This window comes from Sceloporus undulatus, chromosome 5 (assembly GCF_019175285.1).
Source record: "Sceloporus undulatus isolate JIND9_A2432 ecotype Alabama chromosome 5, SceUnd_v1.1, whole genome shotgun sequence".
Classification (NCBI taxonomy): Eukaryota; Metazoa; Chordata; class Lepidosauria; order Squamata; family Phrynosomatidae; genus Sceloporus; species Sceloporus undulatus.
The window spans coordinates 166788802-166816548 of NC_056526.1; the positions used below are offsets into that span (position 1 = coordinate 166788802).

Here is a 27747-nt window from a genome sequence, read left to right on the forward strand (position 1 = left end):
AGGATTAATGTCTGCTAATTGGTGATCAATTATCTGCTGGGAAAGCCCCTGACTCTGAATGGTTTCCCATTTGCATTTGCTGAGCCTGAGACCAGCCATCAACACAGAACAATACACATGCAAATCACTCCTGCATTCCCAGGCTCACACAGTATATATACACCCAATTTTTCCAGGCAAAGCATTCTCTGAAGATGCCAGCCACAGATGCTGGCAAAACGTCAGAAAGAAACTCTTCTAGAACATGGCCACATAGCCCGAAAAACCCACAAAAAACTATGGATGCCGGCCATGAAAGCCTTCGACTTTACTGTGGTTATATCGTTTGCAAAACAGATGCATGTGTGCTCTTCATTAACAATTCTTGTTGGTGAAAAACAGATTGCTTGCCTATACTGTGATTCTTTGAATGATCATCTACATGGGAATCTTTGGAGATTATCAAATGGAAGAAAAAGAGAATGCTCCTGTCATAGCATGATCAGACGAAGATTTTCACACAATGTCATACTCATCCAGTACGTCTCCTATGAATAACCTGGAATTGTCTTCTTAACTTCTTATTAATGGGGAAACCCCATGAATGGTTTGTCAATAGAGCTTCATTCATGCTATTGCAAATGTGCGGAAGGTAATAATGATGCATTTGCACTATTGGGGAGTTTTTCCCAGACTGCACTTCAGCACAGGCTATTCGCCCTCACTGGGATCATTTTCAGAGTTGACTTCTGTCTCATTTCAGGTACAGAGAACTATTTTATTTGAGCTGGATATATATCATGTTGTTAAATATAAAAAAAAATTATTTTGTTCTGTTTGGGACAGAACCATATTTTTCAGACATGCACAGTAGCCTGATAATGACACATGAAACATCCAATGATGATATACTAATGATATAGCAACGTGCTTGGCTTTTGTATGCAGAACATGAGTGCACTTTTGTTTCATTATTATTTCATTATAGCGATTGCACAACTGTACAGAACTTATGCTCCTGTTATCTTCTGTGTGAATATTGTGGAATTGGTCCTAGTGTGATAATCTCCTTTGTGCCTGTGCAGACCATCTTCAGAAACTTCTAGAGCTAGATCTCTTTGGCTGGGAGCCCACCCTTTCCTATACCACGCATGCTCACTTCCATGTCCATGAGAGCAGCTAGCAACCAAGGAAGTCGAACACAGCAATAGAAGGACGAAGAATGGATTGTGTGAGTTCACTCATGACCACTTGAAGAACCAGTTACAGGTAAGCAACTTGCTTTTCTTCTTCATGGTCTCTGTGACTGATGATGCTAGTGCACACACTGATAAACTCAAGGCTGGACTTCTGCCATGTGCTCTACATTGGGCTACCTTTGTACCAAGTCTGGGAACTCCAACTGGTTCAGAATATGACAGCCAGGTTTATTATGGGTACATTTAGGAGGGATCACATCACACCGATCTTAAAATCACTCCACTGGTTGCCTACCCATTAGTTTCTGGGCAAAATACAAACATGGTGTCATTAGAACAACAATAGTAACTGGTTACCTTTAAAAGTAACTTCTGACCTCTGCTATGTCAGAAACACTCTGTTAGTGTCCTTATGGGGTAGGTAATTCAGTGGCCCAAAATATCAGAAATATGGCAGAATGTGTCAAGAAGAATGTGGAAGAAAGACACCTAGGGTAAGGGCCGGAACAGACCGGAAAGAAGGGGTGGCCTGAAGCCGCCCCTTCCAAAGACAAATTGGGGCTGTGCAACCACACACTGTGGCCCCAATCTGCCTTGAAGCCTGCCCAAAAAGGAGTGGAAAAGATCTGCTGCTTTTTGTGCCAGAAAAAGTAGGCTTTGGCAGCTCTGCCGAAGCTGTCTACAAAAAACTCTACAGTGGTACCCCGGGATACGAATGCGCCGGGTTACGAATTTTTCGGGATACGAAAAAATCCCATAGGGATTTATTGCTTCGGCTTACGAAGGTTTCTTCGGGTTACGAAAAAACCGCGGCGCTATTTTCCGCCACCGGAGGGCAGCAGAGAGCTATTTTTCCATTAGCGCCTATGGGAATTCGGCTTACGAAGGTATTTCGGGTTACGAAATTAACCGCGGAACGAATTAATTTCGTAACCCGGGGTACCACTGTAGTTGCATGAGGTGTGTAAACGCTGTGCTACCGTAGCATCTTAAACTTCTCATGTCCTGGTGGCTGCCCAACTTCCAGACAGCTTCAGGGTGGCTTCAGAGCATGCAGCGTATAAACGCCACACTCCCAAGCTGCCCGGACGGTGGCTTTAAGGGGCTGTGTGTTCCGGCCCTAAATTAAATAATATCCCTACTATCTAGGAAGGACCAATTTAAAAATTATGGTATATTCAGTTACCAAATAGACACAAAGCTGAATTTATTCTAAATCAAATATTGATCTCCAGTCAGTTAAGCTTTTAAAATAAAAAGTTTTATTTAGACAAAGATTTATACTGAGAGACAGATCTCAGTCTGTATGTAGAAATATAGGCACCTTTAAAAACAGCAATGGTCTCAAATGCTAGCTTTTACCAGTAATGCCATCATCCATACTAAAATTCAAAATGAGTTGTTCATTTTGCAAGAAGAAGATAGACAAAGTAAACATCAGCAAGAGATAAGCGATCTACATATATATCACCATTAGTGAGGCCATTCATGCCTTCTAATATAGAAATAAAGATCTTTGGATCCTGAAAAAAATTATAAAGTGCTTCATTAAAAGGCTGGCTTATTACAAGAGGCCTTGCATGCCACATAAAGGATTAGGTGCATTGCCAGCTTAGTAATACAGTTTGCTTCTTGAAAGTCTATCCATTCTAAGATTGTTCAGTTGAAAGCTTGCAGTGCAATTGTAGCTCTTCCAGGATTAGGAAATGTCCAAGGAAGTTGGCACCACCCTTCCTAAAGGCTTACCCACACTGAATGCTTGCTGTTGCTCATATCTGTACAATTTTGTACAGTCTGTACACTGGCTTACACCACTTTTGTACCACATCACTGCTTCCTCTTACTGACAAATACCTTAAAATTAACTCTATATTTACAGTGAAATGTCAAAAAGGCCAGCCTGAGGTTTTGGCAGTATGGTTTCCCTTCCCTGGGAATGCATGTATGGTACACATGCAGGGATATTGTTACTTGCCTGCCATTTTCTTATATGACCATTATGAAAGTGCATCATCTTTTAGATGTTCATGGCCACCACAGCAAAGCAATGCAATCATCTAAATTCATGCTGTTAATTCGCTAACAAGAACCAGGAAAATGTTCCTGGCTAACTTGAAACATGCATCATAATTTCTGCTTTCATAGTCTTGCAAGGTTAGAAGGAAAGGCAGGGAGAACACTAGGATAAGATTTTATCCCACACACAGTAAAATGACTCAGTAGGGGGTTACTCTTAATCTTGTAAAGGTTGGAACAAGGAGACTTCCAGATTGTTTGGACCCAGACAATTTGAAACATCCAAAACCAGGCTTCCTTCAACTGTTACGCTCCAATTTTTTCATTAGTGTTCTCATAATCGCTAAATAGTGTGGCTAGTGGTTGGATACTATGAGATTGGTAGTCCAAAAATGTGCGGGCACCAGTTTGTCAGAGGCTGATGTAAACACTTTTCCTAAAATTTATATTGATCCTAAAAATGTTTTCAGTACAGATGCTAAAAATCAGCTGAAGTTCTCTCACCTTCAGCTCAGCCTAGTCTATGGAAAACTCAGAATACAGGCAAGGCATAAAGACAAATTACTCCCCAAAATATCCGATTTCAACAATAATAAACAGGAATATTATGAAACAAATCTCAGATCATATACAGACAAATTATGCGAGCTGTGGAAATACACTCACTACCTTTCTATCTCTTCTATATCACAATCCCAGCTGAAATCAAGGTCACAATGGCGTGGTACAGAGCGCCCCAAAGGGGCGGCCTGCCAGCGGCCTAATTCCCTCCAGAGGGAAGCCACAGCTGCCACACCGTGCAGCTTCCCTCTGGAGTAAAAAGAACCTGGAAAAACCCGGTGCTTACATCACAATGGCAGTGCCCGTGTACACAGGATGCCACCATTGTTACGCTGCCAGTCCGTACTAGGGTTTGGGACCATGCGGTTGGTGCTTGGTCCCTAACCCTAATATCATCAGGAGTATGCTGCATTTAGGTGGTTTGTACCACGCCTATGACTAAACAGGAAACCAGGTGTGCATAGTGCTGATTGTCTGAAACCAGTAACATCAGTAACCATGTGGAAGTCCCTGGAATAGGTCTTCCAAAATTTTTGTTTTACAAAAATCTTTTACATTTTTGAAGATAATTAAATGCCCATTTAATCAAATAGATGTGCAAATGATGCAATATTATTTTTTACCAGTCAGTTTGCCTGAAGCATGTGGGAATGGCAAGCCTGAGGACTGAATCAGCACTTGAAGCAGTGGTATACAAGACTGCTTTTTTCACAGTGATGTTAGGTGGAAATCTGACTGACCCAGTAGTAGGAAAAGAAAAACAGAGTATTGTATTATTAAGATACATCTCTGTATATCCTTGATGAATATTTTCAAAAGTATGTCAAAATTCTTATGTGAAAGAGATAAGCAAATACAAAGCTACTTTCAGTTCTACCGATTTTCACCTGCTATTATCATCCGATTTTCTCCTCCTACTTGCTTGTAATCTAATATAAAATGCCACTTGATTCCTATTTATTCTGCAGTTTCTCTACAACTTTGAGGATTAGAAAATTTGTTTGGTTTCTCACAGTCAAAAGTTTTCAACACATTAAAGAGTCCCCATGCTAAGGGGAAAGTGCTTTGGACACCCTGTTGGCTGAAAGATCCCCATCCCTGCTCAGAGTTGGTGACTGTGTTAGTGAAGTACAATTCATACATATCCCTGAATTTCATAGGAATATTACAAGCTTCATGCATCATTCCTGACCAAGGTTCCTTCATCTTTTTAAGGCAATTACATTGTATGGAAATGGAGCTAATGTTAGGCCAAATCGTCCTTCCATTGGTGGCTTCTTTTCATCTTCGGGGAACAGAAAAGTGAAACTTTGCAGGAGGCTTACAAACATCAAGAACAGCTCCATCTTAGCTAGTTGTTCTCCCATGCATACACGTTTCCCTGAGAGAGAAATCAAAAAGGTTAAACAGAAATGGAAAGGAAAAAAACCAACCATTCACAGGTCAGAGTAGTATTTAGGTTTTGATTAAGTCGATGAGTAAGAATGGAAAAGAATTACCAGAGAAAGCATTTATTAGGTGCTAACCAACATCTGTTGTGATATCCAGCACAACGTGAAAAATAAAAAAAAGCAAATTCACATGTGTATATTTCAAAAAATGCAAACAGCTAAAAATGCATACCACTGAAAAATATGTACAAAGACATTGTAGTCAATGGAAAAAATGCATTCTAAAGTTGCACTTCTTTAAACCAGAAAAAATACACACAGATTCCCTTATGATAAAAAAAATCTCACAACCCTCATATAATATATATGTCTAATTTATTATTACATCCTATGCATTTCTCTCCTCCCTTTCTCTTTTCTTTGTTTTCTTTTGCATTTGGAATTTTTAAAAAAGGTCTCACTAACCAATAATATGAACTATGGACAGGATGAGAATCCAGGTAAGAGTAAAGAGAATCACAAAAGAAATTATGACTGAGGTTTTCATGTCATAAAGATACAGTTATAGTATCATTTTCAATTCACTTTGAAGCAACAGAGACCATATAAAGGTGTGTGTGTAAGCTTCAGTTTTACAGTCTTTCCCCTCCTTGGCCTCTCCCTCACCAACTTTTTCAAACTGTAGAGGGATGACAGAGATAGGCAACCCTTAATGAAATTCACAAGCCACATACTTGACGTCCCCAAATTTTAGCCATGTTAGGTGAGCCAGGAATAAGCAAGCAGATGCTCCAGACTTTTGGGGCACCACATATACCAGCAAAATGTATTATGTATGTTTTAAAGATATCCTATTATGTATGTCCTCACAATCTTAATGGGGGGGGGGGGGGAAACAAAGTTAAATAATTACCAATTCCAAAAGGAATAAATGTTTCTTTTTTTAGGAGCTGGCCGTTCTCATCCAGAAACCTTGCTGGGTGGAAATCATCTGGTTCCTCCCATATCCTGGGATCTCGGTGGACAGACCACAAGTTAGGAATGATTACGCTGCCCTTTGGAATAGTGTAGCCTTGAAGCACTTAAAAGACAAGCAAAGAGAGAGTTTAATAAATGGTGTTATACTTATGGAAATATTTTTCCCAGGAATACTATTTCTTTCTTTCAAAGATTTCTGGAGGAACAACTCCTACCAAGTGGTTTGCATCAGTATATCCCTCAACCTATCCAACCCAAGGCCCTTTAGATGTGTTGGACTAGACAGTCCATAATCCCCATGAGGCTGTGAAAGGCTCAAAAACCTAATCAAGAATCAGCAAAACTACTAAAAACCCAAAGCTAAAAACAATGGCAGCAGGTACAGCCATGTTGAACACTTGTCCTCTGAAAATATGTAAGTAAGTATTGTATGCATTTGGGTTGGGGGATGGAAATCATTTCAGGTGTTGCCAGAATGTAATTCTGTGTTTCTGTGTATAGTTTAAATTTGTGGTATTTTCTAGAAAGAAGGGAGGCAAGTCAAACTTTCATTTAAAGCCATAAGAGAATAAGAAAGGCCAATATAACCTTTATGGCTCTGTAAATCATAGGCTTTCCTACTTCAAATCTGTTAGCAGCTGAAGAAGGTCATCCAATTCAAAGGTGTTACAAAGTGCTACAAAACAACACTGCAGTCTATACTGCAGTGCAAAACTAGCCCTTGGTGACTTGGCTTGTTGAAAAAGTAACTCATTAACAAGTTATCTACAAAACGCTAGATGCACAGAGATGGACTAGAGTCCAAGCATTCATGTCTGATCACAGTCCATTCCTTCATTCTTGTTTTAGCTCTGGTTTTCCTCTTTGAAGCAAACAAAGAACAGATAAGGGACTGATTGTCTGCAAAACTCCTGTCTGATTCAAGCGTTATAGAGCTGTTACCAATTAGTGAAGTTAGTAGTAACCTAAATTGATCAGTGGTATGAAAGAAAGCTTTCCATGTTCTCTGCTTCCCAAATATCAAACCCCTTATATCCAAACCATACTTTACTAGAGGATTTGTTTGCAAACACAGTTGTCTCTTGCTACATTCTAAGCTACTGCCCCATTCTTAGATTGAATTCACAGGTGCCCCTGAAAACAATTCTGATTTCTTCTTACTGTCTTGTGTGAATGACAGAAATACAGCTTTAAACACTTTCACGTTTTTTATTTTGTTATAAAGACATAACTCTGAACACTAAAGTGAGGATAGTCCAAGCCACTGTATTCCATGTCATTATGTACTGATGTGAGAGCTGAATAGTAAAAAAAGCTGATGGGGGAAAACTGAACTCATTTGAAATGTGGTGCTGCGGATACCGTGGACAGCCAAAAAGACAAACAAATGGGTTTGGGAACAGATCAAGCGTGAATTCTCTCTAGAAGCTTAAGATAACTAAATTGAAGCTTTTGTATTTTGGCTACATCATGAAGAAAAATTAAACATTAGAAAGTACAGTGGTGCTAGGAAAGGAAGAAGTCAGTAGAAAGAGGGGAGGACCAGATGGTTAGACTCAGTCAAAGAGACCACAGGCCTGTGCCTGCAGGACCTGAGTAGAGAGGTAGAGAACAGGGAGTCTGGAGATGTCTTATTCACAGAGTCGTCGCGGGTCGAAGGCAACTAACAACAAGAATAACAAACATGGCTGAAGGTGTCTTTACATTTGCGTTTTCTCCCCACTGCATTTGGGGACTGGGCATAGTTTGGGAGTGGGAGACAAAGCTTCAAAGTGGTGCTTTTGTTAGACCCTGACTGCACATATCTCACAGTTCCAGCCCTTGGGCTCCTGTCCCTTTCCTTCCACCCTCAAAGATTCCTCCCTGGGACAGGTACCTGGGCCTCAAGGTGATTCCTATGTGAACAAGAGGATGTGTTGTTCTGTGGGTTCACTGTGCTAAGCATGATCAGACTCTCTATCAAAATTTAACAGGAAGAGCCAGACACAGGTGTAAAAAAGGAATAAACAAGAAGAAGTTTATTAGGACACACTCAGATTAATCATTTACCCTTGTACTATTTAATGGCTCCTCAAAATATTATTCAGTTCTTCCCCCTGGCTGATTGTCCTATCTCTATTACATCTTTCCCCCTCTGCCCTCTGTCAGTTACAAGCCTTTTTTAAAAAAATCCTTTCTCCTATACTATTGTTGTATGCCTTTCAGTCATTTCCAATATATGGCAACCCTAAGGTGAACCTATTGTGGGGTTTCTTGGAAGGTTTCTTCAGAGATAATTTTTCCATTGCCATCCTCTGAAGCTGAAAAAGTATGACTTGTCCAAGGTCAAACTAGCGGGTTTTTATAGCATTCCCTGAATTGTGATTGGCTGGCCCCAACCAGGCTTGCCCTGCTCCTCCCTTCATAGTACCTTTAAAAAAATTGTTTTGCAGTATAATAGGTCAACTAAAATTTGGCACACACCGACAGTATAAAATTAGCCTCCTTTCACACCCTCCAACTTTTCATAGATGAAAACCAGACCTCCATCTGCATTGCAGAAATAATGCAGTCTGCCACCACATTTGCTGCCATGGCTCAAGGCTATGGAATCCTGGGAATTTCAGTTTTGTATGCTATTTAACCTCTTGTCAGAGAGCTCTGGTGCCACAACTACAAATTCCAGAATTCCATCTAATTGAGCCATGTCAGTTAAAGTAGTGTCAAACTGCATTATTTCTGCAGTGCAGCATCAGCCCCAGACACATTTGGTAAAGCAACATAAGAGTGTGGCCAAGATGACAAAGGCTGTTATTGAGGAAAAAACACAAGCTAGGAAAGGCTGCAGCAGTTTGCTGTTACCTTAATCCACCTAGTAAGGCAAGGTTCTTTCTCTCCTCTTTCCCCTGCTGAGTTAATTGCATGAAAAACTACAGTCAGCCCTCCACATTTGTGGCTTTGACGTTTGAGGATTTGATTATTTGCAAATTTTATTAATATGTTCTCTCTAGTAATCTCTGGATCCTCCAGCATGACTCTACCAGAAGTTGACCATAGAGTCATGGAAGACCTAGAGATTCTTAGAGAAAACACTTCTTCAGGCATTTGTAGGTCCTCCAGTGTGATCCTATGGTCAACTTTTGGTAGATATTGACCACAGAGATGCATTGGAGGACCTAGAAATTCCTAGTACTTTCTTAGGCTAAAAACCAGTGTTTTTTCCACTTTCATAGGGGTCTTGTGCCCCTAATCCCAGTGACGCTGAAAGTGGAAGGTCCACTGTACTTTTTCATTTTGGATTCAGTTTGCAGCAATTGAAATAAGCTGAGGTGAAAGGCAGAGAAAAAGGGGAAAACAGAGACATTTTAAAACAGCTGAAAAAGTAGGAAAATAGATTAATCAGAACTCCTCCTGTCAAATTGGGACAGTTGGAGGGTATGTGCTTCATGTAGCAGTTTGCTGTAACAAGAGCACGGTACAGACGGGTGGCTCCGTGCCACCCGTCTTTCCCCTTTGTTGTTGCCGCAGTGGCCGCACTGTGCAGCACCAACACGTTACCAAAAAGAAGCCACTATAAGTGGCTTCTTTTTTGCTGCACTGTAAAGGGGAAAGGACGCCACCGTGACATCACTTCCTGGAAGTGACGTCTGGACATTGCGCGACGTCGACGTCACCATGGCAGCCGCCATATGGACAGGAGGTGCATGCAGTTTGTGCATGCTATGGAACTCTAGAATTGGCATGCCGCTCCCTGCCGGTTTGTACCAGGCCAAAGACATCCTAAAGTGGTGTGAATGTGTGAATAATTTTTTTCATAGGGTTTTCTTAGGCAAGGAATAATCAGGTGATTTTTGCCAATTCCTTCCTCTGAAATATAGACTACAGCACTTGGTATTCATTGGTGGTCTCCCATTCAAGATGACCCTTCTTAGCTTCCAGGATCATACTGGATCTGGTCCCTTTAGGATATTTAGGCCACTGCCACATGTTTACCAAGAATGCTTGAAAAAGGCAAGCAGATGCTTCTGTCCACTATAAATAAAAGCGAAGCATGTGCTTGTTGACTTGTAGTGATCCCATTAAATTCATAGGCAAGGAATACTCAGAGGTGGTTTGCTACTGCATTTGTTGGAATATAGCCTAGAGCACCTGGTATTCCACTGCAAATAATTTTTTGGACTCTAACGCCTAAAAAATAATAATATTTTCCAAATTTAAATAACTCTTTGTGAGTACCTCTCCGATGTATATAGGAAACAGTTAAAATAAACTTCTACCAAACAGAAATATGCATATGTAACCCAGAGTCCAGAGCAGTACTCACCTGTAGTTTCTGAGGCCATTCGAGGAATAGAAAGAGGAACCACGACGGTCATCCTTTGAACTTCCATGAGCGTTGCTTCTGTGAAGGGCATGCGTGCTTTGTCAGCAAGAGTAGGAGGCCTCTCTCGTCCAATGACCAAATCAATTTCTGCCTGAACCTTTTCTATGCAAAAGAAAATACAATAAGGTCAGCATTGGAAGAAGAAGTGATTGACGCATCTGCAGCCATAACAAATGTACTAGGATGGACAGAGCTGGGGAAAGTTACCATTTTTGGCCTAGAATGCCCAGAGTCCCACAGCCAACATGGTCAATGATCATGCTGATGGGCAAAAGGAGTTGTAGTTTCTCTACTAGTAACTGTTCTCACCTTCTAATGTGGGAATCCTAAAGTGCCAGAGAGGGAAAGGGCTGGTATAACACTGCAAATTGGGTTCTTCTTTACCTGATGAGTTCTGTGTTTCTTTTTCAAGTAACAATCACAGCTGGGGATGGGAAGGAATGGATTTATGCAATTACTTGCATCAATACTGATATTTCCATACTGATCTTATATCTTGTATACATTAGCTAGGGTTGCCAGGTGTCCCTCATTATAAGGGATATCCCTTACTTGAGAGCTGGATAATTTGTTCCCTATAGGGCTAGCAAGTATCCTTTATTATAAGAGATGTTGCCTATTTGAAGGTTGCAAATTCTTCCTTTTATATAGACTGAACAAGATGCGAAAAATCTCATATTTGGGAGGTATGGACCCTTCATGGAGACTGAAATGTGGTCATCATGTAATTTAAGCATATGACAATATGTTAATTATACAGATATAGGGCTAGGTTAACAGAAATCAATAATTACATTTCGTATTTAGCATAAACTTGTTAACAGCTGCTTCCTGGTTGTCAGCCCTGCATATCCCTTATGACTGTCCTTTATTCCTGTTTTGAAATCACTATTGTGAATTAAAATGTAAACACTGCCCTCAGGTGGCTAAATTCAGAATACCAAGGCTACAATCTTACAAAACCTATTTGAAAAAATAGGACTCAGACTCTTTCTTTTAGCTATGTTTAAAATTGCTCTACGATCATTTTAAAGCTAAAGTTAGTAGTTAGGCTTATTGATAAAAAGATACATATGATTCAATATTGATGGCACAACCCATTTAACACGCATTTCTGGTAGAAATTAAAATAAACTAGTATCTTGAAGAAGAAGAAAAGCTCCAGCAGCAGTATTGACATCCATGAAATCTACCGATTCTTGCTTTTTTGTCTGACCTCCTCTCAGATCCTCACTCAGAAACTGTCTATGCTAGCCAGGTAGGAGCTATAGTCTAAAATGGTAACTTTTCCAAGTTCTGGCTCATTGTTTCTGGAGTTACTTTAGAAACCCACACATCATTTCCACATTAGGAAAAGCATGGGGTAAGAACGTGTTGGGGGGCAGTTTTGAAGTAGCTTCAGTTTCATTTCTTTCTGACTCTTATTCCTTAGGAGGACATGGAGATGCCATGGATGGATTGCGATATCTCCATCAGTCATTCAGCTAATCAAAGCACAAGGCCTGACAACCCATAATTGAAATGTGCATTTACCATCATCACACACACTTGTAGTTTTTGTCCTATTAATGGACACTTACTACTCAGGGTTCAACTCATATTGCCAGTATGTTTTGTCTATTAGGAGATCCACATCTCCCCTGCTTTTGAAAGCTCTTTGAAATTAGTTTAGCACCTCTTAGGACTGGCCAGTGAAGTCCGTAGTTGTAATAGTGGGCAAACCAAGAAATATCCAAAACCAGGAGTAGGGAACTATTTTACTCATGAGAACTGGCTTGTGTTCAAGGACTAATGTGGTTGGCCAGATGATACCAGAGGCTACAGCCACACTCCTCAACTCCTCTAATGACAGTTCATCACATCAGATCCAAAGCCTATTTCCAGTTTCTCAAGTGAGAAAAGGTTTCTTTATATATTCTTCACCTACTGATTGGATGGCAAGAATCTCCTGAAGAGAATCCCCAAGTTATCTCTGCCTAGACAAGACATTATTAATTAATTAATTAAATGTATATGCCACCTTTCTCCTGCAAAGGGACCCAAGGCAGCAAACTGATGGAATAGTTTTAAAACTTTAGAATAAAAATTAAAAAAAACCAATTAAACTCATAATGCTAAAGCCATATAAAATCACATAAAACACACGAAGTTATAAACATAAATTGAGCACCCACGGAAGAATGAAAGGAGACAAAGTCCCTTGTGCTATATGATGTCTTTAAAAACCCAACGCAAGTATTAGAATTAGAAGTACAGTTAGCTCTACACATTTGCGGCTTTGACTTTTGCGTATTTGATTATTTATGGATTTGATTAATATGCTCTATCTAGGAATCTAGGTTCTCCAACATGACTCTATATGGCCAAGTTTTGCCAGAAGCTGCACTGCAGGACCTAGAGATTCCTAGAAAGAACACGTCTGTAGGCATTTGTAGGTTCTCCAGCACACTTCTTTAGCCATCTTCCAGTGGTTGTTGACCACAAAGTTGTGCTAGAGGACCTAGAGATTCCCAGAGAGGTATTCTTTCAAGTAAAAAAAAAATGTTTTTTTTATTTGCAGTTTTCCCACTTTCACAGGGGTCCCATGTCCCTAACCCCAGTGAATGTGCAGGGCCTGCTGTATTCAGCCTTTGAGTATTAGAAGGAAGGATTTCTAAGTACTGTAGAAGGTCCACTTCTATAGAGAGTGCAGACTGCAACTCCAGAAATTAGAGAGAATTGTCCTTGAAGGAGGCCAACTGGTGATAAGGCCGAAACGCACTGGGCTTTTTAAGAAGAAAAGGTTTTCACCATGCTATAGCATGTGGAACTTTGCCTACCTTCATTCTTCCACAGTGAATACGTGCTTTCCAGTTTTTAGTTCTGTTCCTAGACAAAATATAGGGCACTCCTTTGCTCCACTCACTTTCCAAATCACCCTCCCTGCCATCCGCAAAGCTCCTTCCAACCCAAGGAGAATGGAGGTAACACAGGGATTCCATGTCCTGCTCATCTTCTCAGTTGCAAGGGTGAGCAAAATGTTGTGGTCTGACCAGGTTTTGTTGTGTGCCTTCAAGTTGTTTCCAACTTATGGCAACCCTAAGATTACCCTCCACAGGTTAGATTTGGTCAGTCTGTGGCCGACTATAGTTGTTTGTCTGCCTGCAACAGGCAAGGTAAACAGCAGTTGTTTCCAGAATCCCTCACAGAGCAACAAGAACAGTCTGTGTGAAAAGCAAAAGAGGGAAGGGGAGAGGGAGCACCTGCTCCTCACCTCACAGCATGCATACAAACAAACACCACATAAATCTATACATCTGGCCACCAAGGGGAATCAGGCAAAAGAAAATGTCATCCCTGGATGTGTTTTGGACGAAGCTTTCAAATGGTCTTTAGAAGATTCAAAGCTTTTTAAAAAAAAAACTTATACAAGACTTAGCTGACCTGATTTCATATCACACATGCATTTTGTTCATTTTAGATAAAACGTTTGCTTAAACATTTTGAACCACTCTTCTTTTTTTGAGATGTACAAAACTATCCCTATTTTTTCCATGTTATTTCTGTTTTCTGGCACTTAATTTTTTTTTAACTGAGGTGTGCTTATTTACATCCTGCCCTTCAGCCAACAAGAGCTTGCAGGGTGACTTATAAATTATTAATTAATTATAAATTATTGACTTTAGCAGCAAAATCTTGATCTTTGCAGAATTTATAGAGTGAATGAATGAAATCAAGATGGGAGCACTAATTCTGTTAAATACAATGTCTGCCATTAGATACATCTTTCAAGTGAATGTAGGAGCTCAGTAGAAAGTCCACTGGTAGTTTACATAGGATTGGCTCAGAAATAAATAAATAAATAAAAATAGTTGTCAGAAAGAGGGTGGAGGAAGCACCCAGTAAAATAGCTCTGTCCATTTCTGAGCCAATCTAAATCCAAACATACAGTGAAACTCAAATGGATCATGGCCACCAAGAGCTTCTTTGCAGCCAAAGACTGACAGTACTACTGCAGAGTGGGGAAAACGGGTGGGAGAAGACATACAGCAACCAACAAGAGTGTTTCTCACATTTCTGCCAAGGAGTTGCTGTGTTTTTCTTTCTTTCCACTGAAATTAATGCAGACTTAAAGTTTTCATAAACAAAAACAAAACCCAGCAACCTACCAGTGACGACTGTGCAGCCAGGGGACTGACTGGCACAGACAGCAGTTGCAGGAAATCAGAACTGCTGACTGCTTCTTTGAATTGGATAAAAATAGCATACCTACATCAGGGTTCACACAAGCATGTCAGTATACCTCCTTCTGTTTCTCACTGGCTCAGTTTGGGCTCAGGGACAGACTTGCCCAAGGCCGCTGAGTTTGCCATTAGAAACAGGTTGCTTAACTGTTTGCAGTGTAAAGAACAGACATATGTGTGTCCAGTTCTTCCCTTCCCTCCTCTTGTTGCCAAGTTTTCAAAATGTTGTAATTTGTTGTTGCTTTCAAAGTGTGCTTTCCTTTAAAGATGTTAGATTCAAAGGTGAGAACAGTTCTCATGATCAGCAATTCAACCACGGCAATTTCAACACCTCAGACAGCACCATTAAAATGCCAGCTAAAATCTGGAGCATGTTCAACATGCCACACCACTCCGGTGGACCCACCAATCTCCACTACTGCAGCCCCTTTACCATTATTGGAAACATGACCTTACATCTTTGGACCTGCTCCAGCTTTGTACCCAGTGCTTAGTAATTCTTAGCTAGACAAGTACATGTAAAAATGTTCTAGAGCACAGCGTTGAAAAGTTACTATCCTGGACTATATCTCCAAAAATCCCAATACTACATTTGGACTACTACTCTCCACTGGCCATGTTGGGAGTTGTAGTCAACAAGTAGTTATGTTCTAGAGGGTCCTTTGACAAAACACTTTGAATAAGCCTATTTGTTGCAGCTCTCCCTTCCTTCTGAGCCCAACAAACACATCTGCTTAAAGGGAGAATGTGAGGTGATGAGGAGCTTCTGTTCTTTTCCCTTGTTCATTTGACCGTGACAGACAAATGCCGCAAGGAGAGAAGCGCCAGGAGTATAAGAAGGCTTCAGCAATGGTCATCACACACCCTGCTAAGGTAGGGATCATGCCAGGCACCCAACACCACTGACTTCTGTTACTAACCCTGTGGAATGCTTCTCTCTGGCCACAGGCTAGATAAGTAATTTTCTTTGCACCCCAATTCACTGAATTCCCCAGACAACAAGGCCAGTAGATAAGGTCGCCTGGAAGTTGTGGTCCAAAAATGTAACTTTCCAAAGCTTTGTCCCCATTTTAAAAGTATTGGCTTAGCAGGGAAAACCTCTGACTTAAGGACAACTCTAATGCAAGCTAACCATAGGAGAAATGTTATAAAAAAACAGCACTTTTTATTCCAGTGCTACTAAAAGTGGTGGTCCCTGGACTGGAGCTGGTCCCTGAGCCATTAGCTGCCAGTTCCTAGCAAGTTTCTAGGAAAGACAGAAAAAATGTAGCCATATATGGTATGGGTCCCTGGCACAATGGTCCCCCTAATCAGACATTCTGAAAAGCAGTGCTTTACTTTGTTCCTGTGGGTGAAGAGACATGTAAAGCAAGCTCCAGAGCAGTGTGTTAGATGTCGTGTCCGTGCCTGCAATGAAAAGATCCGCAATAATAAAGAATAGATAGTCTTCGTTAAAGCTGCTTTCACTGTTGGTCTTTCTTTCCTCATCCGCATGAAGGAGATACATATCGATGAAGTCTCGGGGATTCTGGGCATCCAGGCTTTCCCTGTGCTGTGTTATTATTTTCTTCAGGAAAGCTGTGATGTCCACTTCAATCTGCCTGAGTTCTCGGAAAGATCCAAAAGGGAGGTAGTACAGCCAAGGACAGATGTTGACCAGAAGGATTTGGTTGTCCAAGCTAATTTCCAGACCACGCGACATGAGCTTCAACAAGGTCTTAAATCCTATGTCGTCGTAGTCAAAGCGCCGACCAAAGGCCATTGAGCAAATGATGTTGGATACAGAGTTGCCAATAATTGGAAAGGGATTGAATGGCTCCTTTCCATGTTTCAGGATCTCTCCCTTCACATATTTGGCTTCTTCAATTATTTTTGGCTCCAGGCTGTGCTTTCCTAACCCAAAGTGACGCAGAGTTGAATGGGAGAACTTCCTCTGTTTTTTCCATACCGGGCCATATGGGGCAAACACCACACCTGAAGAAAAGGGAAAAAAAGGTTGAGATCTCCAGGGGTCTTGTTTAGCCTCACTCCCACCTCTGGCATTTTTGACTTTGGACATGGTTTCCCACAATCTGAGGGCTGGAATTAATTTCAGAGAGGTTTTTGACAGATGCCTGCTAGTGGAAAGCTGGACCATAAACAAATGGGTGGGGAGAAAAAAATATTGTCATTTCCAACTTACTGCAATCCTAAGGCAACACTATTAGAAGGGGATGTGAACTCTGGTCTCCCACATTTCTAGTCCAGTGCTCAAATCACCATACCATACTAGATCTTAAAAGATTATTTAGATTATTATGCTGGAAAACTCATTATCATTGTCCACAACATCAGGAGCATCACCAGAGGGGTATAGGGAGTGTGAAATGCACCGGGTAACACCAACCATTCATGAATATGAAAATCTGTGGATGCTCAATGCATAGTGAAATGGTGTCCCTTACATAAAATGGCAAAAACAAAGAATTTATATAATTTTAAAAATATTTTCAATCACTGGATGGTTGAATCCATGAATAAAAAAAATCTGTGGATACAGAGCACCAACTGTACAAAGACTTGGGATATAGGGGCAGCAACAATGTTATATCACACATGTAGGGGCAACGAGCCAAATGTTGATGAGATATTAAGGTGGATTGTCCCATCAAATAAGAATGTGAGAGAATTTGAAGGTGGGGAAGGACAGCAGGGAACCTAGGAAAGGAGGTCTAAATAGGCTCATCATAGTAAGGGGACTGATAATAAAATGGAAAGGGGAACTGGAGTAATCCCTTTCACGAAGGCTCTTACCATCATCATACAGCAAGGAGAGGAACCTTTGGTTTTCCAGATACTGATGAGCGATTAGTCCATTCATCCCTCATTAGAGGGATATCTAAGGCTGCTGGGAAATGAGAATACAGTAATACCTGGAGAGCCACAGATACTCCTCCATGCCATATATGAGAAGCAGAGAGCCTGTCAGTGATGAGGAATGGAAGAAATACTGGAGCTGGGACATTGTGGGGGGGGGGGGGGGGTTCAGCCTTCCTTGTTGTCATTAAATGCCCCCCAAAGTGGTTTCTGATTTATGGCAACTCTAAGGCAGACGTGTCACAAGGTTTTCTTGGGAGATTTGTTTAGAAGGGGTTTGTCTTTGCCTTTCTCTGAGGCTAAGAGAGTGTGACTTTCCCAGGGTCACCCAGCGGGTTTCCATGGCCAAGAGGGATGTAAATCCTGGTCTCCAGAGTCATAGGCCAGCACTCAAACCATTAGACCACACTCACTTGTATTTGCATGCTGTATACTCTTTATATACTGCCTTTTTTATCTCAGCTTCTCAGACAGAGGATTTTCACTGCCTTGACAACAGACATAGCGGATTCCTTGTGATTGGGTGGGCTATAAATAAATCATCATCATCATCATCATTATTATTATTATAGTATTTTCTAAGGCTGGAAAATTCATAGGATCAAATCTTCAGTTACTGGCTGCATTTATGGAACCGTTTCCTTCAATGGTCCTAACATCTGCTAGAACTATAGACTTATAGTCCAGAAAGGGATTTGCCATGACCTCCAAGCTAAAGAGCATTTTACACATCTGAAAGAGCATTTTACACAACTCAGATTGTGATGTGCCACAAATGGACAGGTGTACTGGAGAAAGATGCTTTCAGAGAATCAGCATCAGAATGTACAATGTTCATTGTTCTATAAGGGGTTAAAATAATCCATTATTTTCTGGAACAAACCCAACAGTTCAAACAGTCCACAAGAAGAAGATAACATGACATGATAGTTCAAATTGACCAGAACATAAAATCAAAGTTCAAGGATCTCAACGGCAACAATGTTATATCTCACATATAGTGGCAACGAGCAAAATGCTGATTAGATATTAAGGTGGATTGTCCTATCAAATAAGAAGTTAGTTTAGTAGAGTGCTAGTGATTGCCTGCGAGTACATCTTTTAGATATCATTCCTAGTTGCTTCAAGGACAATTTCCTGACAAAACAGTGTCATAAATGAATAAATAATAGAATTTTGCTTGGAAACAGATCAGATACTAGTGAATTTCTTTAAACAACAATATGTATTCCCAGTACCTGGGCTCTGTTCACAACCTAGCAGCTGTGTTTTCACAGTTTTGTATGGAATACTAAGTTTGTATTCTGTGCAGCCTTCAAAAGCAGCCCCATGTACAATGTGGCAGTAGTCTACGTCTGAGGATACCTGAGCCAAATAGCCAGGTCAAGTTGCATTTGCTGACTAGTCACAACTTTTGTAAAATGAAAAACCTTCTGGGATTGCTAGTCTTACTAGGAATTGATTGTGTATCATTCGCAGGTAAGAGGCAGGAGTGAGATACACAAATGAAATAAGTGACTGAGAAATGGGGCTAACTTTGGATATAATCACATTGGCTAAGTTAACTGCTCAGCCAAAATAAATTAACAGATATTTTAGAAGTTGTGCTGTTTGCAAGCCAGTGTATGTATCTCTGTGTTTGCCAGTGAGAGATATTTGAAAAAGTAACATGTCCGAGCTACAACACGTGTAAAAGTTCTAATAAGCTTATGATGCTTTGAGGTTAAGCCAAGACACTATTATCTAACCACAAATTTAATTACAACTTGGTTTTGGGAGAAATTTTTGTTTGTGCATTTTGTAACATGTTGCTGTTGTAGAACACAAATATATGTAAATGCATTCTATAGAAGCAAGTTTTACTTACGTCAAACCAGGATACGTCCATACTATTCCTCTAAGTGTTGAGAAGTGTGTGTGTGTGTGTGTGTGTGTGTGCCTTCAAGTTGTCTGTCAACTTATGATGACTCCCATGAATTTCATGCTGGTGATAAAATGCATGAATCCCATTGTTAAAGCATAAGCTCACAACATTTCAACTACTCTAAACTTATTCGGTGTTCAAATCTCTGGAAGCTACTCTGCTGAAAGATCAAAACAACTGTTCCTTGAACAGTCCAGAATTCACTGTGTTCAATAAGATAATAATGCTTTGCTTGGGAAATTAAATGTTGACGTTAGGTTTATACAAAGAAAAACCATTATGACAGTGTTACTGTGCAATCTTGGAGTATTACAAATTTTGCAAAGAAATTTTAAGAGATAAGCAAAGGGAATACAAGAGCATCCACTAAAGGAGGAGTAAACTCTCGATCATTGAGTTACTTGCAGACTCCATCCTACAGAATCCTGGGATTTGTAGTTTTGTGAAGCATGAGCATTCTTTGCTTGAGAAGGCTAAAGATCTTATAAAACTACAAATCCCAGGGTTCCATAGAATGGAGCTACAGCACTGAAAGTTGTGACAATCTGAATTACTTCTACAGGGTAAAGGAGCCAGCACACTTTAAAAACTTCCAATGAACATTCAGTGCCATAATTCTTGTGAGCCTATATCAATTCTTCCATCAGAACGGAGAGACTGCCCAGTAACTTGGCACTTCTTCCCAGCTATTTTAAACTTTCAAGGATGCTGCTAAAGCAAGCCTGGCATGACATGAATAGGAAATCTTTAAAAATAGGGATGCTGAACAAGGATAGAACACAGACAATGCATTAACCTATAAACGCTGGTTAAAATTATTTCAGAACAAACATATCTTTAGCCAGCATCTTGTTGTATGTCAGTACTCGGCATTTAGCAATGCAATTTCCCTTTGCAGTATTATGGCAGCCTGAGGGCTATGCATAATTTGTAAATCTAATACACCTATCTGTAGCTTTCGCCATATAGGTGTGGCTGGCAAAGACAAAGCTGGAAAGCGCTACACTTGTCAGTTTTTCTGAAAGATGTAGCCAGCAGCATGGCGATGCAGTTTTATCATTAATGAAATAATCTATGGTCTCCTCCGTATGAGGCAAATTTGGATGTTGCAGGCGGATGTTATACACTGGGCCCTTAGCATCTTCTGGGGTTTGGTTCCAAGACCTCCTGTGGATACCAAAATCTGTGAATGCTCAAGTCCCATTAAATGCAATGATGTAATAAAATGGTGCCCCTTATAAAAAATGGCAAAATCAAGGTTTGCTGTTTGTATATTTATATACCTTATTTAATATTTTCAAGCTGTGGGTGGTTGAATCCATGGATAGAAAATCCATGGATACAGAGGGGTGACTGTACTTGTGGGTGTAAAACAATTTCTATTATCTCAAACTATTTCCTGGAAATTCTTGGCTCCAGCTGCAACATTTTTAATTGAACACTTAGGAGTTTATCAAACGGGAGGAATTTCTCTTAAATTTGCATGAAAAGAAAGTGGGGCCAGAACACATTCACTTAAAGTAGCTAGTTTAGCGCAATTACGTGAATACACATTGCATTTGAACTGGCTCCCCATTGCCCAAAAATAGCATGCCGTTGCCCGAATTTGCGTGTGGCAGTCTATCACACAACAACGTGAAACCCCATGATTACATTCAGACTGACTTCCCATTGCCTGAATTTGTGTGTAGTTGTAGTGGGTTATCACAAAATAACGTTAAACCCCATGACTGTGTTCAGATTGCCATCGGATTATACTTCCAATTCCCCTTATTCCAATCCCCAAATCCCTCTATTTTTGTCTGAGTCCTTCTCAAAATGGTGACAGGAGGTGAAGAAACATCACTTCTAGTCACCATTTTGGGAAGGACTCACACAAAGATATTTGAGAGCAATGTTGATGGGGTATCTGACAGGGGTTGACCTGTGGGGCAGGATTAGAAGGGGTAAAACTAGTCCCTGGCCCTTGTGCAGATGAGGACCCCTGTTCTAGAAGATGAAGGGGGCTCACGGTGTTTACAAAAGACTTGATAAAGCAATCCCTTCCAAAGCTAATCTGTAGATCCCTGCATTTAAGGTCTTTAAATACTCAGTATCTGCTTGTGGATGGAGAGCTTGAATGTCTATTTGCAGAATGCCTCCTCTCAGGAAGGTAACCACAGTAATCTTCCCCCACTTGAAAAAAGGACTTATGGTGACCCTATCACAGGACAAGATTTGTTCAGAGGGGGGTTGCCTTTGCCTTTCTCTGAAGATGAGACAGTGTGACTTGCCCAGTGTGTTTCCATGGGCAAGCAGGGATTCCAGCCTTGTTCTCCAGAGTCCTAGCCAAACATTCAAACCACTACACCATTCTGGGTCTCTCATTAGGCAGGTTTGCTCAAGAGTAATGCACAGTGCAACAACTTCCACACTACAAAACAGAGCCCAGTTCCATGCATACAACATCACTGATGCACTAACAAGAGAAGTAGGCTTGCAGAATGGATGGGGCTTCCATGGGTACCTGAGCTTGCCTCGACATCACATGTTCGCCTCCTCCACATTACAGGAATGAATCTGACAGACTCTGGTCACACTGGAAGAATGTTCCATTCCTCCAAAGGATCTCACCTGCATGAGCATCACCAGATGATGGCCAGGACCAATGGCTTTTAATGGTGAATATTTTAAGTACTGGCATAATGGTTTGAATGTAGGACAATAACTCTGGAGACCAAGGTTCAATTTCCAGCTCTGCTATTAAACCCACTGGATGACCTTGGGCAAATCACACGCTTTTAGCCTTAGCGGAAGGCAATGGCAAACTTTCTCTAAACAAACTTGCCAAGAAAACCCCATGATAGGTTTGCCTTAAAGTCGGCCCAAGTTGGAAATGACTTGAAGGGACAGACAACAACATCATACCACAGTTAACTAAGACTTTGACAAAGAAGCCCCTTTTAACAAAGTCATTTTACACCCATCCAGGAAAACTCTTTCCTTCCACATCCTCTGATTAGCTGAAAGTTTTTTAGCACCAACATGACTGGGAGGATGAAGAAGAGATGAAGAAACATATAATCTGACTGCTGGTTTGCAGCAGTCTGTCTGCAGTAAATAATGTAATAAAAGCTCGCCCTGAGAAGCAGAAAGATTCTGCTCTAGCCAATCCTACTGTAGCAGTGTAAACCTACTTATAACAGGCAACATAAATATCAGCTGTCTCTGGAAATCCTTACTGAACATGTGTGGATAGCAAAAGAGAGAGAAAAGGGGAGAGCAGATAATCCTGTCTCACAAGCTCCTTCCAGTGTGCAAACACAAAAAAGCAGATCTATAAATCTGGGCACTAAAATGGAAATCGCAAGAAAACTAGAGTCTGGTGCAAGAAAAAAATCATCCCTGGATGCATTTTGAAAGAAGCCTTCAAGTGGTCTTTAGAAAGTTCAAAACCATTTCTTAAGGATTCAGTTGTTTCATATCACAAGTACATTTTATTCATTTTGAATAAAAAGTTTGCTGAAACAGGTTGAATTGTTCTTTGGGGGGGGGGATGTGGGGAAACTATCCCTGTTCTTTCCATGTTATTTCTGTCTCTGTTAAAGAAGAACTATCCAGAAATTCACATCCTTCCTTAATTGAGGTATACCTGTATCTCACACTCTTCCAGTATCTTCCCTCTTCTCCACAGTCTCCTTCCCCACAAGTTATCAGAGAAAGCATCACACTTTCTGGGGTTCACTACAACACAGAGATATACTTTTTCCAATGTTTATACCCCTCTTTACTCCACACAGCTCTTCATACTTTGTGTATTCATTTGCAAACACCACATCAACAAAGATGATGTGGCACAGTAAAACTATCTGGCTCAGCACAGGATCACATTGCATGGGATTTCTACCTTGTGAGGCCTACTAGGACTCAGATTCACTAAAGGTTCCTCACTATTATTCCTGCATGGCTGGGGGTTGGACTCTTGTTTTGTTTCAGTGCCTGCTCTCCCATCCAGTGATAATATTAGCATGCCTGGCAGAGTAACAGTATGCAAAGGGATCTTGTAGCACCTTTGAGATTAACTGAAAGAGAGAAGTTAGTAACATGACCTTTTGTAGACTGGAGCCTACTTCCTCAGATTCATGGGCTTGTCCCACCTTTCAGGCTAACTGAAAATGAGAACTTGAGTTTACTTCTTCTGTTGCATGGGGTAGAAAGTCTACGGAAACTCATGTTACCAACTTCTCTCTTTCAGTTAGTCTCAAAAGTTCTACAAGATCCCTCTGCATACAGATTTTCCAAACAAACACAGTTATGTCTATGAATTCTACCACCATTGTAGTGTTACAGTTTGATCCACTGCAATCCTGTGCATGTATTGAACATGTTTATTACTCCATTGACTTTAAAAACAATCCTATGGACATTTGCTTAGCAGTAAGTCTTGCCCAGTTCAATAGGGTTTACTTTGAAACATTAGTTTATTGGACTACAACTCCCTCAATCTTCCATCAAGCATGAGCTGGATTTTGGTTGTGATAGACAAAAAGAAACCAAAATCTTTTACAAAGTCTATTTACTATCCTAAAAAGGAGTGCTCAGGTCTAAGACAAGACAAGAATTCAAGGACATAGCTGTGTTTTAGTTTGGAAAATCAGTGTACAAAGCCAAATAGACTTGAGTCTACGAAAGCTCATGCTACCAGTTTCTTTCTTTCAGTTAGTCTCAAAGGTGCTACAAGATCCTTTTGCACACTCACCTAAGAAGACAAGGTGAAATACTCCATACACAAAGTTATTCAAAATATTGTAACTGTTACCTCCAGGCTATGTGTATAAGCTGTATATGAAACATAAGTAAATGTTCCAAGACATAGGTATGTTCGTTTGGAAAATCAGCATGCAATGGATCTTGTAGTACTTTTGAGACTAACTGAAAGAGAGCAACTGATAGCACAAGCTTTCGTAAACTTGAGCCTCCTTCCTCAGATGCTTCAGAGGGTTCAAGTCTACCATAGCTCATGCTCCCAACTTCTCTCTTTCAGTCAGTCTCAAAGGTGCAACAAGATCTTTTTACATAAATGAATGTTGTGTTTAGACTTGGGTGCCTTCTCCAAGATCCCTTCATTATGCTTCTTTGTTGTTGTTGCATGCCTTCAAGAACCTAAAGCAAGCCAATCGCAGGGTTTTCCTGGGAAGTTTCTTGCCACTGCCATCCTATGAGCTGAGAGAGTGTAACTTGCCCAAGGTTGCCCAGTGGGTTTACATGGCTAAGCCAAACCCTGGTCTCCAGAAACCACAGTCCAACACTCAAACCACTACACCATGCCGGCTCCTATCTCATCATATTGTTATTGGTCTGGGCCTCCAAGTCATGGTAACCCTATCAAAGGGCTTTCTTAACAAGTTTCTTCAGAGGGGATTTGCCATTGCCATCCTCTGAGGCTGAGAGAAGGTGATTTGCCTAAGTTCACCCAGTGGGTTTTTATGACCAAACAGGGAAGCAAACCCTGATCTCTAGAGTTGTAGTCCAATGCTCAAACTACAACACCATGCCGGCTCATCATGTACACATATACAAATACAAGTATTCCAAAATCAATAATAATAATAATAATAATAATAATAATAATAATATCCAATATCCAAGACATCTCTGGTCACAAGCATTTCAGCTAAGGGCAACTCAGCCTGTACACCTGATGATACCAGAGGTTAGTCCTAAGGCACCTCCATCTTTCTAGATGCCTGATGCTTTTCAGTTAGTTTCAAATGCAGCTGGGGCTTCAGCACCCATCAAAGTCCCATGAAACCCCCATTTTCCGTCCCCTCACCCCACCCAGCCGATCCTCTCTGGCTTTCCCTTTTCAGAGCCAATCCCTCTCGTTGCAGAGGGAAGTGTGGAGGATCAGGAGGACCTCTCTGCTCAGGGTAACCAGATGTTGTCCTAACCACAAAGGATGACACGGCATTGCAAAATGTAAGACATGCTAGAAAAAAATTGAGGCCACGATGAAATAAAAACTAAAAACACTCATTGAAATATAAATTTGTGCTTCTTAGACCTGTAACCACATATGGATGTCAGAGCTAGACAGTGAAGAAAGCAGATAGGAAGAAAATCAACTCATTTGAGATGTAGTGCTGGAGAAGAGTGCTGGGGATACCATGGATGGCCAAAAAGACACACAGATCAAGCCTGAAATCTCCCTGGAAGCCAAGATGACTAAATTGAGGCTGTTATACTTTGACCACCTCATGAGAAAGGATGACACATTAGAAAAGACAATGATGCTAGGAAAGGTAAAGGGAAATAGAAAGAGAAAAAGACCACACGACAGATGAATAGACTCAATCTGGACCACAGGCCTGAGCAGAGATGTAGAATATAAGGGGCTTTGGAGATGTCTCATTCATAGGGTTACCATGAGTCAAGGTGGACTCAAAGGCAGCTAACAACAACAAGGTCACACCCACACTGTAGAAATAATCCAGTTTGACACCACTTTAACTGCCATGGCGCCATGCAATGGACTTCTGGGAACTGTAGTTCATTATGGCACCAATTCCTAGAACTTGATTGCATGGAGCCCTGGCACTTCAAGTGGGGTTAAACTGGATCATTCCTGCAGTGTGGATGCAGCCCTTTCCTTGTTGTTGAGTGCCTTCAAGTCGTTTCCAACTTACGGCAACCCTAAGGCGAACCTACCATGGGGTTTTCTTGGCATGATTTGTTCAGAGGGGTTTGCCATGGCCTTCCCCTGAGGAGGCTGAGAGAGTGTGACTTGCCCAAGGTCACCCAGTGGGTTTCATGGAACCCTGGTCTCCAGAATCATAGTCCAACTCTCAAACCATTCTGCCATGGTAGTTCTCTTAGTCCTGCTGAAAATGGAGGACCTTTGGGAACCCCTCCTGGAGGAAAGATGGAAAGGGTGGCCATGTCCTGGAGAAAGGAGGGCGCCTGGTCATTGTGCCTCAGAATGGAAGACCTTTGGGGATCCCTCCTGGAGGCAAGATGGAGCAAAGGGCCCCTCCCTGATCCCTGGGGCTCACCCATCTTCTTGGTGAGGATGCCCACGATGGGGACGCTGGGCCTGTCGCTGAAGACCTCGGCCTGGTTGACCAGGGCCTCGCGGACGGCCTCGAAGTGGCTGAGCACGACGATGGGGTGGCTGCCCACGAACAAGGTGAAGATGCTGCCGTAGATCTTGGCCAGCTCGGTCAGGAGCAGGTGGGCCGAGAGGGGACGGCGACCCCCGCCTCCTCCGCCCGGAGCCTGGAAGGGCCTGGCCTGGCCCTTGGCGGCCCCCCCGAGGAGCTGCTGCTGCCGCCGGGACTGAGCGTTGGGTAGCAGGGCGAAGGCCACGTTGCCCACCAAGGGCCAGGGCTTGGGGCCCGGAGGGAGGCCCTCCAGAGCCCGCCGCCGCCGGCCCAGCAGCCACCAGAGCCCCAGCAGCAGCCCAGTGGCCGCCAGCAGCGCCGAGGGCCAGGCCTGGGAGGCCGGGGAAGGAGCATGGTCCTCCATGGAGGACCAGAAGAAGGGGGACCTGCTCCTCTGCTTCAACGCAAGCCTCCTCTGCTACATCCTCCTCCTCCGCTGCTGCTGCTGCTGCTACACCGCTTGACAGTAAATAGCCCCCGGTTTGCAACAGCGCCGCCTCCCATTGGCTGCCCGCCCGAAGGGGCGGAGTCATCAGAACGCAGATCAAAAGGGCTTCGTGGGAGGTCCAGAGGAGGGATTCTGAAAGCGAACGTTCTGTAGCACTGACGTCACAATGGCAATAAAGGGGCTTCCCTGGCTCCTGGGACCTGAACGTTCCATTTGGATGCACTGCGGAACGAACCACAGAGAAATAATCCACTTTAAGGTCCCAAACGACACTGCAGAAATAATCCGGCTTGAAACCGCTTTAACTGCCCTGGCTAAGGGGAGGCTAGTTTTGGGAGGCAGAGAATCCAACCTGACCTTATTTTGATCCCGTTCTTTTCGTGAGACATTTAGCCTTCTCTCTGTCAAGAGAGCTCTGGGGCCACGATAAACTGCAGCTTCCAGGATTCCCTAACACTGAGCCAGGGCAGTTAAAGCGGTCTCAGACTGGGTTATTTCTGCAGTGTGTGAGGCTGAAGCCTGCACGAATCATAACAATAGCTCTGTCTGGCACCGCTTTAACTGCCCTGGCTCTGTACTAATGCATTTGAAAAGTTTCCTTTTCGTGTGTGTGAATAAAATAGCAGGACCTAAGGATTTAAGCGTTGGAGTAGGACTCCAGAGACCAGGG

The 27747-nt window shown here is 41.8% G+C and overlaps 1 protein-coding gene and 1 long non-coding RNA gene across 4 annotated transcripts in view; one reads left to right on the top strand and one right to left on the bottom strand.

Moving 5' to 3' along the window:
• LOC121931769 overlaps nt 1-6230 on the top strand; it is an 8144-nt gene extending 1914 nt beyond the window's left edge. For 2 of the 3 annotated variants that reach the window (XR_006104203.1, XR_006104204.1), the window contains exons 2-3: nt 382-1248; nt 6094-6230. This is a non-coding gene — a long non-coding RNA (uncharacterized LOC121931769). Of the gene's footprint in view, nt 1-237; nt 1249-6093 lie in introns of those variants that run through there. The other variant, XR_006104202.1, reaches the window with a different exon arrangement.
• Nucleotides 2418-27094, bottom strand: LOC121931767 (cytochrome P450 2U1). Its single transcript, XM_042469770.1, has 5 exons — nt 26522-27094; nt 16049-16684; nt 10428-10589; nt 6060-6227; nt 2418-5136 (listed from the first exon to the last, which is right to left on the bottom strand). The coding sequence occupies exons 1-5, from the start codon at nt 26991-26993 to the stop codon at nt 4958-4960; spliced, it is 1617 nt and encodes a 538-aa protein (XP_042325704.1). The 5' UTR covers nt 26994-27094; the 3' UTR covers nt 2418-4957.
• Nucleotides 27095-27747: the final 653 nt, after the last annotated feature.

Coding starts and splice junctions, on each gene's coding strand:
- LOC121931767 (XM_042469770.1), bottom strand. CDS start 26,993: ATGGAGGACCATGCTCCTTCCCCGGCCTCCCAGGCCTGGCCCTCGGCG. Junction 6,228..10,427: donor AATGGCCTCAGAAACTACAG/GTGAGTACTGCT, acceptor TTGTCTTTTAAG/TGCTTCAAGGCTACACTATT. Junction 5,137..6,059: donor ATTTATTCCTTTTGGAATTG/GTAATTATTTAA, acceptor TTTCTCTCTCAG/GGAAACGTGTATGCATGGGA.